At 37.0% G+C, this 18,989-nt stretch overlaps 1 protein-coding gene across 1 annotated transcript in view; it reads left to right on the forward strand.

The window, feature by feature from the left end:
* Window positions 1–4,226: 4,226 nt before the first annotated feature.
* Window positions 4,227–18,989, forward strand: part of LOC123562043 (uncharacterized) — a 58,929-nt gene continuing 44,166 nt past the window's right edge. Inside the window, exon 1 of the mRNA XM_053524903.1 lies at window positions 4,227–4,576. Within this exon, the coding sequence (XP_053380878.1) occupies window positions 4,227–4,576 (350 nt within the window). The remainder of the gene's footprint in view (window positions 4,577–18,989) is intronic.

Here is an 18,989-nt window from a genome sequence, read left to right on the forward strand (position 1 = left end):
TTACCAAAAGGCATATAGCTTTGAAACTTATTTATTCTTTTTCTAGATCAATTACCAACCTCACTGGGTCAAGTTCCATAACTTTTAACATGTATTTTGAGCAAATTATGCCCCCTTTTGGACTTAGAAAATTCTGGTTTAAGTTTTACATGCAAGTTACTATCCCCAAAACTAATGCAGATATTGAATTGAAACTTAACATGTTTCTTCGGGGTTATAAAACTAGTTGATAACATCAAGTCCCATAACTCTGATATGTATTTTGGTCAAATTTTTTTTGGGTAATAATTTCCTGCTTCTGTGACAATATTTCGAATAGTCGAGCTTGGCTGTCTTACGGACAGCTCTTGTTCTAGTAGGACTTTCGCCAGTAATGTCAAAAGTGTAAATGAACACGTGCATGTTCGTGCACATGCCCTGTATGTGCAAAATATAGAATATTGGTCAAAACGCCTAATGCGGTTACCTTGGCCGTGAGTCGCCAAAAATAAATTAATAATTAGCTGCAGTACCTATCCAAATGTTGGTATGTGAAATTTCGTGTGAATACATGCATTATTAACAAAATAGTAATACAATATAAACTGACTGATTAGGAATTTTGTTGAGTGTAATGATGACTTCCATATGCAAGAGGTTTAGTAAGCAAAAGATAATGAATAAGTCTTTCTATAGCATGACTTCTGCCTTCGTCGTGAGAAGGCATAAGGCATCTTTAGAAGACGGGGCACATCGCCGCGTCGGCTTATGGTTACCCTCTTCTTTATAATGGCCTTTGTTGCCTACCGCATGTTGTCAGAAAAATATTGCCACGTTTACGTTGTACGTTTAGGTCACAATGGATGTGTGCAGTTACCCACTTCTGGGTTTTAAATTAATTTATTACTTGCCCTTTATCTATGAAATCTGAATTTAGGTGAATTGGCTTTAAAAGGTTGTTTAAAGCTACCCGCCTTCAGGCGAATTTTTCAACATGTTTCATTGCAACAAGTTTGACATAGAATGTATATATGACACTGCATGATACAGCGAATGATAATATGTTAAACATGTGTTAAAAAGCTATTAAGAATGTTGGCTGTCCACATTATCAAAACAGCGTTCCTTCTGTATAATAGTTTTGATATCTTGTAAATATCATATGTCAATAAGTTTGTCCTACTGGTAATTTTCACTGCAGCCACATTTTATACATTTTTGAAAGATGTAAATGTCGCACCGCCAAACGTCGCCCCGTCGAACATGTTATGGCGCCTCGACAAAAGTCCGACACTCCGCCGAATGTAGCCCCGTTTGCCGAGCCGCCATAATGACGTTCTGCGGGGCGGACGACGGCGGGACGCCATAACGACGTTTGTTTTTGTGCCGCTGCGACACAACGACAGAACGAAATGATACAAATTAACCACCATACTAACGTCTCATGACTGAAGAGATAGCTACAAACTTTTTACAACACATTTCATCTTTTATATCGGTTATCGTATTTCAGTCATCATGGCCTAAATGTACTTGCAAAAATATTTCATTCAGTCTTCTTAAATTGTTATGTACGAACAGTTATTTTGTCTCGGATGGATAGTACACAAATTATAACGTATTTAATTGAAAATCAAAGCAAACTTTTCAATCGCAGGAAAATTTCTATTTACCCAAAAATACCTTCCAGGTTTTACAGTTGTCAAGAAAACGTCTGTTTACAGATAAGTACGGTATATACGCTACAAATACTGACCAGGTTCTGAGGACCGTTTGGGCATTTACTGAAAAAAGCCAGGTGTCCAATGTATATATACTATGATGATTATTTCGTTTTACGTTCTGATTTGAAAAGTCTTGTCAGATCAATGCCAGTGTTCTGATGTTAACATTTTTAAATGTCTATTCAGGATTTTCATCGAGTTGACAAAGATAAATTTCATATGCCATATGCTTGTGTTTTGCAGGGTTCATTATGTGTGGGTGTAATTTTTTGTTTATTTAGTCTTCTGCACAACTCGTGTAATTTTTCAGTGTAAGAAATAAACCGTGTTTTGTAAAGGTATAAAATCACAAAAAAATAAAAACAAATTCCAGGAAATAGTAACATGTTCTATAGTTACCTCAGCGGCCCTGGTAAACGAAGAAGTTGTAGTTAGTTCTTTGGAAACATATTTCATATAAAGACTGAAAATAGCATCTGACGTAAAACACGCGACTATACTACATGGTGACGACAGACATGTGTGGTGGAGGTCGGAGATTGGAAAGCGGACATCGGAAAGCGGAGTAAATAAAAGGATTTTAAGAGATATTAACATTATAAATGAAACTGTTACATAAACATTACAACGGCCATTTTTAAGTTTAGAAATTTAACATATTAAGGCCCTTTCGATCTGTCTGGTGCTGTTGCTGGTGGTGGTTGTTGTGGTGTTGGTGTGGTTTGTGTGCCGGATGAGGGGGTTGGGCGATTGCTAGAAAACTTCGGGTCTCTTACATTCAGTTAATGGTCCTAGTTGGCAACGGTTAGTCCTCATCAGAATACTCATAGGATAGTTGTAAAAATATGCTTTCAATTTTATTGAATAACATATCGGAGGTCGATTGCAAACGGTAATAGCGTCTAGTAAAAAAAAAAAAAAAATGAGAAACAAACTGCTTGCAATCAAAGTTCTGTGTACCTAAGCCTATAGATTATTACTTCTAAAAACTTTCAAACCAGTTATTTTCTTTTCAACATAATTAAGGTGTGTCATTTTTATGACAAATTTCATTTTATTGAAGTACAATGTATATTTGTCTACTCAAAAAGCAAAGACCATTCTTTTTTAATGAATTATGTTGTGGTTAAATCAGTTTGCAAGGTGTCGATCATAATGGACTCCTCTTCAAAGTTGAGTGGCTAAATATGATGTCACTGGATTTTGATAAGCATAATTCTTATCACCTAAAATATTAACTCTTCAGTGAATAACCACATTTTTGTGGTTGCGTTAAAGCTTTTATGACCTTACTAGAATTGCCGTTAGTTTTATTTTGGTCAACATATTTCATTTCTTGTCCCATCAGTTGAACATAAAGGCTTTAAATTAAACACAGTTACCACTAGTTTGATCATTCCTGACGAGAAGGCCATTGCAAATAATTCTCTAACGCCGTATCGAAAGTTGGTGTACTTCTATTGACAGTAGAAGAACTAACACTGAATCCCTTAGAAAGAAAGAAGGTTGTAAGGGAATGATATGAACCATCACACAAATACAAGAAGAAAGTGAAAGTTTAAATTTGCTTTCTGCAACATGAAGAATAATCGCTATTTTTAATATAGGTTTTTTGAGATTCACAACTTGCTTCAAAACACTAATACCAATGCTTTGAAAACACAACATCAAATTATCTCAGCTATTATATTGCGTGTCTTCGAGGTTTCCTCCAGTAGCAGACAAAACAAAAAACTAGTAGAATCGCATTTATATTACTTAACCAAAGATCGGCGTTGTGACGCATATAGCCCTCCTGCAAATCGGCGTTTTGACAGATAAAGCTGTTCTGTAGATCAGCCTTGTGACAAATATCGCCGTCCGTGACAAATATTGCCGTCCTGCAAATCGGCGTTGTGACAGATAAAGCCCTACCTAAAGATCAACCTTGTGCTGGATATAACGGTCCTGAAGATCAGCCTTGTGACGGATGTAGCCGTCCAGCATATCGCTGTTTAACTGATATAGACTTCCTGCATATCGGCCTTGTGACGTATGTAGCCTTCCTGCTGATCAGCATTTTGACGGATTAAGCAGTCCAGCCGATCGGCGTTGTGACAGATATAACCGTCCAGCATATAATCCTTGTGACAGATAGAGCCGCCAAGCAGATCGGCGTTGAGATGGATGAAGCCGTCCTGCAGATCGGTCTTGTGACAGATATGGCCGTCCAGCAGATCGGCGTTGTGACAGATACAGCGGTCCTGCAGTTCAGCATTGTGACGGATGTTGCCGTCAACCAGATCGGCGTTGTGACAAATATAGCCGTCCTGCAGATCAGCCTTGTGATGGATGTAGCAGTACTGCAAATCTGCCTTGTGACACATATAGCCGTCCTGCAGCCATCAGCCTGATGATTGATTTAGCCGTCCTGAAGATCAGCCTTGCGACAGATATAACCGCGCTGCAGATCAGCTTGTTATGGATGTAGCCGTCCTGCCGATCAGCCTTGTGACTTATATAGCGGTCCTGCAGATCAGCCATATGACGGATATAGCCGTCCTGCAGATCAGCCTTGTGACAGATATTGTCGAAGTGCAGATCAGCCTTGTGACGGATATAGCCGTCCTGCAGATCAGCGTTGTGTCAGATATAGCCGTCCTGCAGAACGGCCTTGTGACGAATAAAACAGTTCTGCAGCTCAGCCTTGTGACGGATGTAGCCGACCAGCAGATCAGCGTTGTGAGAGATATAGCAGTCCTGCCGATCAGTCTTGTAACAGATATAGCCGTTCAGCAGATCGGCCTTGTGACGGATATAGCCGACCTGCAAATCGGCGTTGTGACATATAAAGATGTTCTTCAGATCAGCCTTGAGACAGATATAGCCGTCCAGTAGATAGGTCTTGTGACAGCTACAGCCGTCCTGCAGATCGGCATTGTGGCGGATATAGCTATCATGCAGATCGGCAATTGACAGACATAGCTGCCCTGCAGATCAGACTTGGGACGGATATAGCCGTCCTGCAGATCGGCGATGTGACAGATATAGCCGTCCTGCAGATCAGCCTTGTGGCATTTATATGCGTCCTGCAGACCGGTGTTGTGACAGATATATTCGTCCTGCAGATCGGTAACCGCCTCGGTAGCCTAGTGGTAGAGCGTCCGCTTCGAGTGCGAGAGGTCGTGGGTTCGATCCCCGGCCGCGTCATACCAAAAACTGGTACTAGTAGCTTCCTCGCTTGGCGCTCAGCATTAAGAGGATACCGGTAGTGCTAGGACTGGTCAGCCCGCAGGTGTTGTGAGAGAAACAACCGTCCTGCAGAACGGTCTTGTGACGTGTCCGTTCTGTAGATCGGCGTTGTGACGGACATATCCGTCCTACAGATCAGCCTTGAGACCAATACAGCTGTCCGCGACAGATATAGCCATCCTGCAGATCGGCGTTGCGACAGATAAAGCCGTCCTGCTGATCAGCGTTGTGACAGATATATCCGTCCTGCATATCGGGGTTGTGACGGATAAAGATGTCCGTGACAGATATAGTCGATCTTCAATTCGGCGTTTTGACAGACATAGCCGTCCATGAAGATCAGCCTTGTGACGGATAAAGCCGATAAAGACCGATAAAGCTGTCCGCGACGAATATAGCCATCCTGCAGACCGGCGTTGGGACAGATAAAGCCGTTCTGCAGATCAACCTTGTGATCGATACAAATGTCCGTGACAGATATAGTCGATCTTCAATGCGGCGCTTTGACAGACATAGCCGTCCATGCAGATCAGCCTTGTGACGGATAAAGCCGTCCTGAAGATCAGTCTTGTGACTGATACAGACGTCCGAAACAGATCTAAACGCTCTGCAATTCGGCGTTGTGACAGATATAGCTGTCCCTGCAGATCAGCCTTGTGACAGATATAGCCGTCCTGCAGATCAGCCTTGTGACAGATATAGCCGTCCCTGCTGATCAGCCCTTTGACGGATATAGCCGTCCAGCAGATCAGCCTTGTGACAGATATAGCCGTCATTTAGATCAGCCTTGTGACATTTATAGCCGTCCTGCAGATCAAGCAGCCTTGTGACAGATATAACCGTCCTGCAGTTCAGCCTTGTGACGGATGGCAGATCGCTGTGGTGACCGATAAAGACGTCCTGAAGATCGGCCTAGTGACGGCAAATCGGTGTTGAGATGGATGTAGCCGTCCTGCCGATCCGTCTTATAGATATATAGGCATCCAGCAGATCGGCGTTGTGACGGATATAGCCGTCCTTCAGATCAGCCTTGTGACGGATGTAGCCGTCAAGCAGATCGCCGTTGTCACAGATATAGCCGTCCTGCAGATCAACCTTGTGATGGATGTAAGAGTACTACAAATCTGCCATGTGACAATTATAGCTGTACTCCATACCATCCTGATGATAGATTAGCCGTCTTGAAAATCGGCCTTGTGACAGATATAACCGTCCAGCAGATCAGCCTTGTGATGCATATAACATTTCCGTAACTTATAGTCTGTAAGTAATTACATTTCAAAGCATTCCTAAGAAATGCAGCATTAATTTCAAGATATCTAAAAAAAATCCTTTCTGTTGTGGAACGATCTCGAAGCCGGTGTCTTTATAAGTAATTGTGACAGGGGCAGATAATCGGGACTATGTAGTTAAGTATGAAACTTTCAGTAGAAACTTCAATCATCAACTGACGACTGAGTTTCAAAAGTCAGTTGAACGTTCAACTGACGACCAGAAGTCGATTGAATATTCAACAAACGACTGTCCATTAGTACTGAGTGAAGACACTTACCTACCTGTTTGACAAAGCATCTGCCCCTGTTATTCTTTATCCAGCATGGGTCTTGTGTCTTTAGGTTACGGTCCTTCAAATATTTCTGCTTATCAAGGGGCAATAACTTTCTATATATACGCAAGGCTAATTGCTCTTAATTTAATGTAATGTTTGCAGGGGCAGATAATCGGGGCTACTTCATATAATCATGTATCATGCAACTTTCAGTAGAAAACTGAATCACCAACTAACGACTGAATTCCAGAAGTCAGTTGAATGTTCAACTGACAACTAGAAGTCAGTTGAATATTCAACTGACGACCAGATGTCGATTAAATATTCAACTGACAACTGTCCGTTAGAAAAGAGTGAAGGCACTTATTCACCTGTTTGTAAAAACATCTGAACCTGTTTTTCTTCTATCCAGCAAGGGTTTTGTGTCGTATATGTTAAGGTCATTCAAATATTCCTGCATTTCAAAGGAGGATCATAACTTTCTATAGATTCGCAATGCTAATGCCCCTTTATTAAAGGCACTGGCCTCCAGGTTTTGGCTAAAAATGATCTTTCTTTAAAATTGAATTTTGGTCATATTATTAACAGAAGAATATGATTTTTTGTTTCTAAACTATTTTTAAAAAATGCCAAATCAAGAAAAAAGATGACCGCGTCTGGAATCGAACCCGGGCCGCCGCAGCAATAAAAACGTTATCCCCTGTCATTACCAATAGCGTTATGGCGGAATTAGTTTTTAACGCTCACAAAATATAGATATTTATAATCGAGGCAGTTTACGTAGAGTAAAGCGTTATAAACCCTTTTCGACTTTCATCGTAAAAAAATAACAAAAACAACTAGTTCCGATGTTTCCGTAACATACAGTCTGTCAGTAATTTAGTTTCAAAGCATTCTTAAGAAAAATAGCATTCATTTCCAGATATCTAAAATATTTTTGTTGTCGAACGATCTGGAGACCAGTGCCTTTAAATGTGATTGTTGGCAGATTTAGTAATGAGTGAAGGCACTTACCTACCTGTTTGACAAAGCATCAGCCCCTGCTTTTTCTTTATCCAGCAAGGGTCTTGTGTCTTTAGGTTACGGTCATTCAAATATTTCTGCTTTTCCATGGGCAATAACTTTCTATATATACGCAATGCTAATGGTTTTTAATTTAAAGTAATGTTGGCATGGGCAAATAATCGGGGCTACTTCATGTAGACAATATGAAACTTTCAATAACAACTGTCTATTAGAAAAGAGGAAGGCACTTACCTTCCTGTTTGTAAAAGCATCTGCCCCTGTTTATCTTCTATCCATTAAGGGTCCTGTGTTAAAGTTTTAATCCTGTTCAAAATCACCATTAAAACAATGCAAATAATTTTGTAGATTTGTAGAAAACGGTCTAATGAAAAAATTCGCCTGTTATTTAGTCTTGGATAGCTAAATATTGTTAATATACGAATGAATATAAAATCATAAAATATTTAATGACACGCGGGCCACTTATTAACTCGCCAGATTTTGCCGATTTCCGTAAATTTACGAAGACAGTTTCATATGACAAAAAAAAAATGAATACGTCGAAAACAACAATGGCTGACCAGCCGTGATAGGATTTTGTGTAAAGATGGAGAAATTTACAAATATTTTGCTTTTCTCTGCCATTTTACAAAAAAATACTTCTATGTTAGCACATTAGGCCTGTTGTTCAATAAAAGGAAAGGCTGTTTACTAGAAAATGCGATACGAATGTGCTTGACATGTTGTTGTTGTGTTTCTTAAGATAGGTTTAGCGTGGCTCTTTGTGCGGTCCCGTACAAACAATCTATTTATCTACATCTGCATGACAGTTCCCATAGTTAATAACTGACTATGACTGGGAGGTGACTGTCTGGTCGATACTTTGATGATTAAGCCGCTATTGATAACACAAATTAGTTTTCAATATCAAAATCAGTACTATTATATTACAAGTTACAGGTTAAAAGATTATATACTTCAGGTTAGAACATCAGTAATCTATGCCACTCCTGAACTCGTTAAGAGTAGCACTGGATTTTACATGATGTGACAGGTTGTTTATTCCAGAGTCTAATGGTTCTAAGAAAAAAGATAGTTCATGTGATAATGGATGCGAGAGGAGGGAATATGAAAGTTAAGGTCCCAAGGTTCTAGTAGGTACTGGTGATCTACAAAAAACAATGGAATGATGGATTTTTATATAAAATAATAAGGGATGTGAAACGTATCCTTGTTTCTAACGTTTGACATTTAAGTACAGTTAACATTTCTGCTTCATTTACAGTCATAGTTGATTTGCTTCCGTACTCTTTCAATTTCATATGTTTGATTTTGTTGCCATGAATGCTAAACAGTTGAGTAATATTTAAATTATGGGTGAACATATGTTTTAACGGAGTTTCTTTGATTTATATATGTAATATTTATTTGATCATTTCTTTTCATGTATTTTAGGGTCTTGTTTGCCTTGTTTGATACATTTTGAAAGTGATTTCCAGCTGAAGTCCTCACACTAATGGTTTGCTTAAATATTTAGCATTTTGTAGTGTTAAATTCATGAATATGTAGCTTATAGGGAAAAGCAATGTTTTATTATTTCTCTTTTTTTCATATCCTAATCACTTCGCATTATCAGAATTAAACTCCATTGACCAGGTTTTTTCCAAATTTCCAATTTATGGAGGTCCTGCTGGAGAGTCTTACAATCATATATGATTTTTATAGACCTTTTTACAAAACTAACGGTTTCTATGCTATTTCCAGGATGTTTTGATTTTAACGCGCATGCACTCTTTACGTGTGGCAAAATAGCGCTCAAGAATAAGTAAAGCTACATAAAATTATCATTATAATATGGATTGTTTTGCCTCTATAAAGATAATTTCAATCAAGAAATTTATTATACAGACTGCTTTGATTAAAGGCATGTATGATATTTTTCATATCTTACCTGAAAAGTCGGCTTAATTCTTATTTTCGTCAGAAAAGAACAAGTATTCCCAGTCTATTTCCACACATCATGCAAATATAAAACTAGTTCCTTACATTTAAAAATGTTTTTTTCACAACTTCAAACAGTTGTTGTATATATTTTTCTCCGACTTGAACGACATCTACATTCTTAGAGGACGTGGTTCCTTAAAACTTTTACTGAAGTTGCTGTTTTATGTGATATACCGGAAATTATTACGTAACTATTATGCAAATGACATGATAAAACATACGTCACCTAGGTGATCAAGACCCTAGGATGTCAACTAATTAGAGCGGAACATAAAAGTTACTGAAGCATATAAGATGGCTTTTATGTGATATACTTTAATGCCCTTCGGTCATCAACGCACTCGGATTAATATATCACATGGCGGAGCTGTTTTGTGAATCAGAAATAAACATTTCACGTGATATGTAGTATTTTAAAATCTGTAAGAATATACCTTTGAGCCCGCCCGCCTGCTTAGCTCAGTAGGTCTATTGAGAGCATTTGTCTACGGATCGCGGGGTCGCGAGTTCGATCCCAGGGCGGGACGTATGTTCTCCGTGACGATTTGATAAAAGACATTGTGTCTGAAATCATTCGTCCTCCACCTCTGATAATTCATGTGGGGGAGTTGGCAGTTACTTGCGGAGAACAGGTTTGTACTGGTACAGAATCCAGGAACACTGGTTAGGTTAAATGCCCGCCGTTACATGACTGAAATATTGTTGAAAAACGGCATTAAACCCAAAACAAACAAACAAAATACCTTTGAACTTTAATTAACATTTCCTTTTAAAACGATGAAAATTTAGTTATAAAAATCTTAATTCGTACAATCTAAATGAAATCAAGAACTATAACTACATACTAAAAGAAAATACCTGTTATAAATCTCTAATATTTTTATCTCTCATGTTTACATGCTGGATCATTTTCATATCGAAAATGTATCGAGCGCAGAAGTCATTAACCGTTAATTAATAGAATAATTATGATAAACTTGATTCCGCAAAGAAAATAGAACATCATCTAGCCACCCGCCCCCTCTCTGTTAAATCTTACCGATTTATCTCTGATATTGTCAAATAAAAACTTTAAAAATCAAAGAATCAATAGAAATTAAAAATAACAATTTTAAGATAATTTTCTTTAATATAGAATAAATTGATCCCCATTTAAGTATTATTGGGTAAAAAATCAAAGCCTGGACATTATTAATTGAACATTTTATTTTCAATATCGACTTTTAATTATATTACAAGTATCCTATAAGCTAATTGCAGCAGGAGGTAAGTTCTGAGAGATGATGTTAGAAAATCAAACAAAATCGTTTTTAATTCATGGAAAATATTCTTCAATTTCTCTTAACCTAAATTTGTTGAGATCAAAATTGCTGGAAAATAGTTCATTGCCTGTTCATTATAAATCCAAAATCATCAATTTAAATGCGCATTATTTAAATATCTCAGTTGTGGGTTTGCAAAGATTTACATATAGTTTCCTTTTATTGTATTGCTAAAACAAAAACATTTACAATGTATAGTGAGATCAACTACTGTATCATCAGCAAAGAGTCTTACACTGTTTTTAAGTGAGTCTGGCAGGTCACTGATATGTTAGGAAAGGACAAGGCCTAAGGACATACCTTTAGGGTACCCCTGACACCACAGGTAGTACAACTGATCGGTGGTCTTTGTGTTCGCTTTTTAAGGAAAGGTTTAATCCACATGGATGTTTTTCTGTCTATACCTAAATAAAATAGCTTGCAGACGAAAAGATTGTGATCGAGTTTGTCAAACGCTTTGCGAAAATCCATTACTATTAGGTTAGTCTATTTACTAGCTTCAAGGTTATCAAAACATTCTTGACTAAAATTAATTAACTGAGAATCACAACTGTGCTTTGAGCGGAAGCCATGTTGGAAGGAATTAAGCAAATTAAATTTTATCTAGATGATTCATAATATTTGATACTAAAACATGCTCAATCAGTTGGAAGCAATGCAAGTAAGAGAATAGGTCTGTGATTGCTGGCTTTGCTTTGTGGGCCCTTTTTGTATACAGGGGCAACGACAGCCGTCCTCTAATCTTGTGGAACATTGCCAGTACCAAGCGAAGACATGTAAATTTTAGTCCCATTTAATAGAGAAGCAGTATTTTAAGCATTGGGCGGACATTGGTGTCGTAAGCTGTTTCTTTTACTTTCCGGTTGTGTTTTTGTTTGTTTTGTTTTTTTGACATTCCTTCGGCTTAATCTAAGTAAATTATTTCCTTTGATGTGTTTTGGCCAACTGAGATCTTTACTTAGTGTGACGCCCAGGTATTTAGCAGCGTCTCTAGTTTTTAGTGCTGTATTATGGAGTGTATAATTGTAGATGATAGTTTTTTTTCTTTCGAATAATCCTCAATACCTCACACTTATCCGGATTGAACACCATACATAAGATACAGGTATACTGATAGATAGATAGATAGATAGATAGATAGATAGATAGATGGATGGATGGATGGATGGAGAGAGAGAGAGAGATACTCTCTGAATATTGTCAATAATTAGTTCCAGTCTAATCAACCGAAATATGAAAGAAAATGTAAGCATATTACATGATATGCAAAGCATGATGTGAACTTCTATAGATGACATTTTTATTATTCACACTTACAATTATTGAATAACTGCATATATATCAAACAAAGACAACAATATTGCACACAGACATAAAATTAGCCTTTTTCTGATATGAAAATATGTCAGTTGAATGACTTCAGTACAATGTAATCAAAAATGCCGTACGAGCCATCTCCGGGTTATTTCACTATTAATACGTACGATTAGCCACTTCCTTTAGCGTAGTTACGGATGTATCCGAATGATTCACTGAAATCGAAAGTAACATTTGTACCAGCCAATGCCTTCGTGAACGGAATTTTTATGTCTTGATGTAGAAAAATAACCTTCCTATTACTTTCGCTACGGAATCTTATCTGGCCAGTATTATAACTTTAAGGCCGTTCAAATATTCCTGCTTTTCAGAGGGTCATAACTTCCTACATATACGCAAGGCTAATGACCCTTAATTAAATGAAATTGTTGCAGAGGCAGATAATCGGGGCTAATACATGTACTTATATATGAAACTTACAGTAAAGACTTGAATCATTAACTGACGACTGATTTCCAGAAGTTAATATTATACTGAATATTATATTGAATATTATACTTAACTGACGTCTGACCGTCAGAAGTCAGTTGAATATTCAACCGAAGACTAGAAGTCAACAGAATATTCAACTGTCAACCATCAACTAGCGACCAACTTTATGCTGGTTATATATATATAGAAAGTATTAAGAGTTACTCCTGGACAAGTATATAATAAATAAAAAAGAAAAACATCCAAGGGTTTCCTCTATCTGTATTTCTGTCTACCTACCGGTTTCATATCATAATCATCAGGGCAGACATATAAAAGAGGTGTAGTTGCTACGCAACGTGCCATGTGTACACATGTGTACGCAACGTTATTTTATGACGTCATCAATATTTGTTTATTTTTGGTTTAAATATATCAAAAAAGTAACGTTCCTTAGACAACCTAGCTGAAACATTATTATTATGAAATTTATAAAAAGGAAAAATTAAATACTGTGGGTCCATTTTAGAGCATAGATCTAAATGTTCACTAACAGGCAATTGTCTTGTTGATGGGTCTCTTATTTGCTGATCAGGAACTGTTCTTCTGTTTCTTAATTTATCACCTGTTTGACCAATATAAAACTCTTTGCATCCATTGCAAATCAAAACATACAGAACATTTTGAACAGTACAATCCATGTTTTCTTTTACATGAAAAATTTTATTATTTAATTTTAAAGTAGAACTTTCTACAATATGTTTACATAACCCACAACGTGGTTCATTACATTTTTTAACTGAAGGTGGGGTGACATTTTCATTAAATTCTGATTTAACAAGAATACGTTTAAGGTTGGGTAATTGTCTTTTGCACTTAATTAATTTGGTATTATCTATTATTTTCTTCATGGTGGAATCAGAATTTAAAATTTCCATGTTATTATTTATAATTCCAAATAATTCTCTATTTTTAGGATTAAATGTAGAAATATATGGCGTGATTTTTTCTTCTTTATTTTCCTTTACTGATAATAAAGTACTTTTAGGTATTTGCATAGCTTTTATGATTCCTGTTTTTAGCTCACCTGAGCAATGCTCAGGTGAGTTTTTCTGATCGCTCGATGTCCGGCGTCCGTCGTCTGTCGTCCGTCAACATTTAGCTTGTGTATGCGATAGAGGCTGTATTTTTCAACTGATCTTAATGAATTTTGACCAGAATGAGTACCTTGATGAAATCTAGGCCAAGTTCGAAAATGGGTCATCTGTGGTCAAAAACAAGGTCACTAGGTCAAATCAAGGAATAACCTTGTGTATGCGATAGAGGCTGTATTTTTCAATTGATCTTCATGAATTTTGCTCAGAATAATTATCTTGATGAAATCTAGGCCGAGTTCGAAAGTAGGTCATCTGGGATAAAAAACTAGGTCACTAGGTCAAATCAAGGAAAAACCTTATGTATGCGATAGATGCTGTATTTTTCAATTGATCTTCATGAAATTTTGTCAGAATGATTACCTTGATGAAATCTAGGCTAAGTTTGAGAATGGGTCAACCGGGGTCAAAAACTAAGTCACTAGGTCAAATCAAGGAAAAACCTTGTGTATGCAATAGAGGCTGAATTTCTCATTTTATCTTCATGAATTTTGGTCAGAATGATTGCCTTGATGAAATCTAGGTCGAGTTTTAAAATGGGTTATCTGGGATTAAAAAGTAGGTCACTAGGTCAAATCAAAGAAAAACCTTGCGTATGCGATAGAGGCTGTATTTTTCAACTGATCTTCATGAAATTTTGTCAAAATGATAACCTTGATGAAATCTAGGACAATTTTGAATATGGGTCATCGGGGATCCAAAACTAGGTCACTAGATCAAATCAAATAAAAACCTTGGATATGCTATAGGGGCTGCATTTTACACCAGATCTACATGAAATTTAATCAGAATGTTTGTCTATATGAAATCTAGGTGGAATTTGAATATGGATCATCTGGGGTAAAAATCTAGGTCACCCTGTCAAATTAAAGAAAAACCTTTTTATGCAATAGGGGCTGCATTTTACACTGGATTCTCATAAAATTTAGTCAGAATGATTGCCTTGACGAAATCTAGGTCGAGTTAGAATATGGATCATCTGTGGTCAAAAACGAGGTCATTAGGTCAAATCAAAGAAAAACTTTTGTATATGCAATAGAGACTGTATTTTTCAATTGATCTTCATGAAATTTGGTCAGAATGCTAGCCTTGGTGAAATAAAGGTCAAGTTTGAATATGGGTCATCTGGGGTCAAAAACTAGGTCGCTAGGATATATCAAAGAAAAACGTTTTGTATGCGATAGAGGCTGTATTTTTCAATCGAGGTTTATAAAATTTAGTCAGGATGATTGCCTTGATCAAATCTAGGTCAATTTTGAATGTAGGTCATCTTAGCTCAAAAACTAGGTCACTAGGTCAAATTGAAGAAAATGCTTGTTTACACTTAAGATACCATATTTTTGATCCAATCTTAATGAAAATTGGTCAGAATATTTGTTTCCATGAAATCACTATGTCAAACATGTTTACACTGTTATGGTATGTCTATCAGGTGAGCGACCTAGGGCCATCTTTGCCCTCTTGTTATAACTTGTACTGGGTATTTATTTTTAATCAGATTAGATGCTAATTCTATTAATCTTGTGTTTAGTATATTTTTGTCCGAAATAATAGTACACAGTCTACGAGCTAAAGAAAAAGGAATATTAGTTTTAGTGTGCTTAGGGTGACAAGACTTAAAATTTAAGAGTTGTTTAGAATCAGTAACTTTAAAGTAAATATCTGTGGAAATTACTGTCCCTTCTTTTATAACTAAAATATCCAGAAATGGCAGACTACCGGCACTCTGTTGCTTTTTAAAACATTTATCTTTATGAAGTGAATTCAGCATTTTTTCAAAAAGTTCTAAATCATCAAATGATAGTTTCCAAAATATAAAACAATCATCCAAGTATCTTTTCCACTGTTCCATGATATAATAAGCAAATTGTTCATCCTTTACCTGTTTCGCTTTTTCATATAATTGTCATATGGGAAAATTAGACCCATCGATTTTTCACACGAGTGAAAATATTTTATATAGCGCAAAGAAGGAGCCTTTTACTTTATTTAAATTCATGGAAAGAGTATTATAGGTATTTTAGCTTTGCAAACGATGTGATAATATTCAATGCATTGTCTTTCTTATGAATATTTTATTTTAAAAATGAATTTAAAAGAAAATGATCTTTTTTGCGTATACTTTATGTCTGTCTATCTACAATTAGAAATATAGTAAAATATGGATAATTTGCTGAAATTTCTTCTGTTTAACAAAGAATAAATAGATTCTTATGTGTGCTTAAAGACCTTTGCAAACGACTTAGTATTCTATATTCATTTAGCTATTGTTTCATACCAATTTCAGTTTTCTAGTTGAAGAAGAAAATTGTCTTTTTTAAGCATTTTGCAGATGAGTATAGATTTTTTTTCCTTATCGGAAAGACTCGAACATTCTCGTATGTTTCCGTCAATTCTTACGGAATTTAAGCTCCTTAACGGTAAAGACTGATATCTTCTCACCCGCTAAACAACACACATATACGGATTTATAAATTAGTGGACGCTCCATAATATGATTTGTTTACAGCCAATAGTCAATTTTAAACAGCTTGAGGATCGGAGTTTAAAACTTAAAAAAGAAACGTTGAAATTTTAGGCGGCATATTTTGGGCAAGTTAGAAGTAGAAAAATCAAAATTCAAATTTTGAAAAGATGATGTTGAATTTCGCTTTCATTGAATTTCGCACAGACTCGGAAATCGAAATTAAAATAAAAAGAATTCGTCGAATTTCGAGGCAGAATTGAAATTAGATCCAACAGGATGACCGAATTTCAAATATTTTGAGGGGAGCGGTCGTCCAGTGAATAATGTGTCGGCCGCTCAACCCAGGGGTCGTGGGTTCGAGCATCCGTGAAAGGGGTCACGACCATGACTTCTCATATGACACCAGTACTGGGTTTTCCCGGAAGCTGGCTGTTTAAAAGATAGTTTCACATTCAATACCAGTTTTAAATTCGATTGCTTTGAAAATTCGAGCATGCTTGAAATATAATACCGAGAATAATCTATTTAGATTTTTAACAATGAGCTGTGTTCAATAAACGCTTGATGCCCCCGGTTTTGTTTGTTTTTTTTGTTTTGGGTTTAACGCCGTTTTTCAACAGTATTTCAGTCATGTAACGGCGGGCAGTTAACCTAACCAGTGTTCCTGGATTCTGTACCAGTACAAACCTGTTCTCCGCAAGTAACTGCCAACTTCCCCACATGAATTATCACAGGTGGAGGACTAATGATTTCAGACACAATGTCGTTTATCAAATAGTCACGGAGAACATACGCCTCGCCCGAGGATCGAACTCGCGACCCAGAGGTCCGTAGACCAACGCTCTTACCTACTGAGCTAAGCGGGCGGGATTGATGCCCCCGGTGGCATCCTTGTCGATACAAAGCAACCTAAGTCCAAAAGGAGGTCAAGTTCAAGGTCAAGGTCAAACTGAGGTCAGGTGATGTCTGAAGATGAGGAATGGTCACAGGTTACATCTGCATTAGTATCAAGTCATTCTAGTAAGGGGTATTGATGCTAGACGAAACAGTCCCACTTGGTTAACCTCGTACGGATTGACGGACGGACGGACAGGACAATCACTATATGCCTCCCGCATCAGTAGATGCCGGGGGCATAAAAACTTGAATTTCGATATATCCGATCTTGCACGATTTTTAATCTTTGAATCTTGAGCAGATCGCAGTTTCAGTATTATACTGAAATTCAGCTTTTCAAAATTTGAAGTACGATTTTCGAGATGGCTCGACACTAATTGCTTGCTCGATACACCTGAAGATCAAAAAACGTCAAATTGCAAAATAGCTTTTAATTTCGGGCCAGCTCAATGATCGAATTTTATAATATTCCAAAAGCCAAATTTCGATCTCGTATTGAATGAACAGCCTGTTCCAAGATTGATATTGAAATGAAAAAGTCAAATATCGAGCAAGCAATTAGTGTCGAGCCATCTCGAAAATCGTACTTCAAATTTTGAAAAGCTGAATTTCAGTATAATACTGAAACTGCGATCTGCTCAAGATTCAAAGATTAAAAATCGTGCAAGATCGGATATATCGAAATTCAAGTTTTTATGCCCCCGGCATCTACTGATGCGGGAGGCATATAGTGATTGTCCTGTCCGTCCGTCCGTCAATCCGTACGAGGTTAACCAAGTGGGACCGTTTCGTCTAGCATCAATACCCCTTACTAGAATGACTTGATACTAATGCAGATGTAACCTGTGACCATTCCTCATCTTCAGACATCACCTGACCTCAGTTTGACCTTGACCTTGAACTTGACCTCCTTTTGGACTTAGGTTGCTTTGTATCGACAAGGATGCCACCGGGGGCATCAAGCGTTTATTGAACACAGCTCATTGTTAAAAATCTAAATAGATTATTCTCGGTATTATATTTCAAGCATGCTCGAATTTTCAAAGCAATCGAATTTAAGACTGGTATTGAATGTGAAACTATCTTTTAAACAGCCAGCTTCCGGGAAAACCCAGTACTGGTGTCATATGAGAAGTCATGGTCGTGACCCCTTTCACGGATGCTCGAACCCACGACCCCTGGGTTGAGCGGCCGACACATTATTCACTGGACGACCGCTCCCCTCAAAATATTTGAATTTCGGTCATCCTGTTGGATCTAATTTCAATTCTGCCTCGAAATTCGACGAATTCTTTTTATTTTAATTTCGATTTCCGAGTCTGTGCGAAATTCAATGAAAGCGAAATTCAACATCATCTTTTCAAAATTTGAATTTTGATTTTTCTACTTCTAACTTGCCCAAAATATGCCGCCTAAAATTTCAACGTTTCTTTTTTAAATTTTAAACTCCGATCCTCAAGCTGTTTAAAATTGACTATTGGCTGTAAACAAATCATATTATGGAGCGTCCACTAATTTATAAATCCGTATATGTGTGCTGTTTAGCGGGTGAGAAGATATCAGTCTTTACCGTTAAGGAGCTTAAATTCCGTAAGAATTGACGGAAACATACGAGAATGTTCGAGTCTTTCCGATAAGGAAAAAAAATCTATACTCATCTGCAAAATGCTTAAAAAAGACCATTTTCTTCTTCAACTAGAAAACTGAAATTGGTATGAAACAATAGCTAAATGAATATAGATTACTAAGTCGTTTGCAAAGGTCTTTAAGCACACATAAGAATCTATTTCTTCTTTGTTAAACAGAAGAAATTTCAGCAAATTATCCAAATTTTACTATATTTCTAATTGTAGATAGACAGACATAAAG

The sequence above is a fragment of the Mercenaria mercenaria genome, chromosome 2 (assembly GCF_021730395.1).
Source record: "Mercenaria mercenaria strain notata chromosome 2, MADL_Memer_1, whole genome shotgun sequence".
NCBI lineage: Eukaryota > Metazoa > Mollusca > Bivalvia > Venerida > Veneridae > Mercenaria > Mercenaria mercenaria.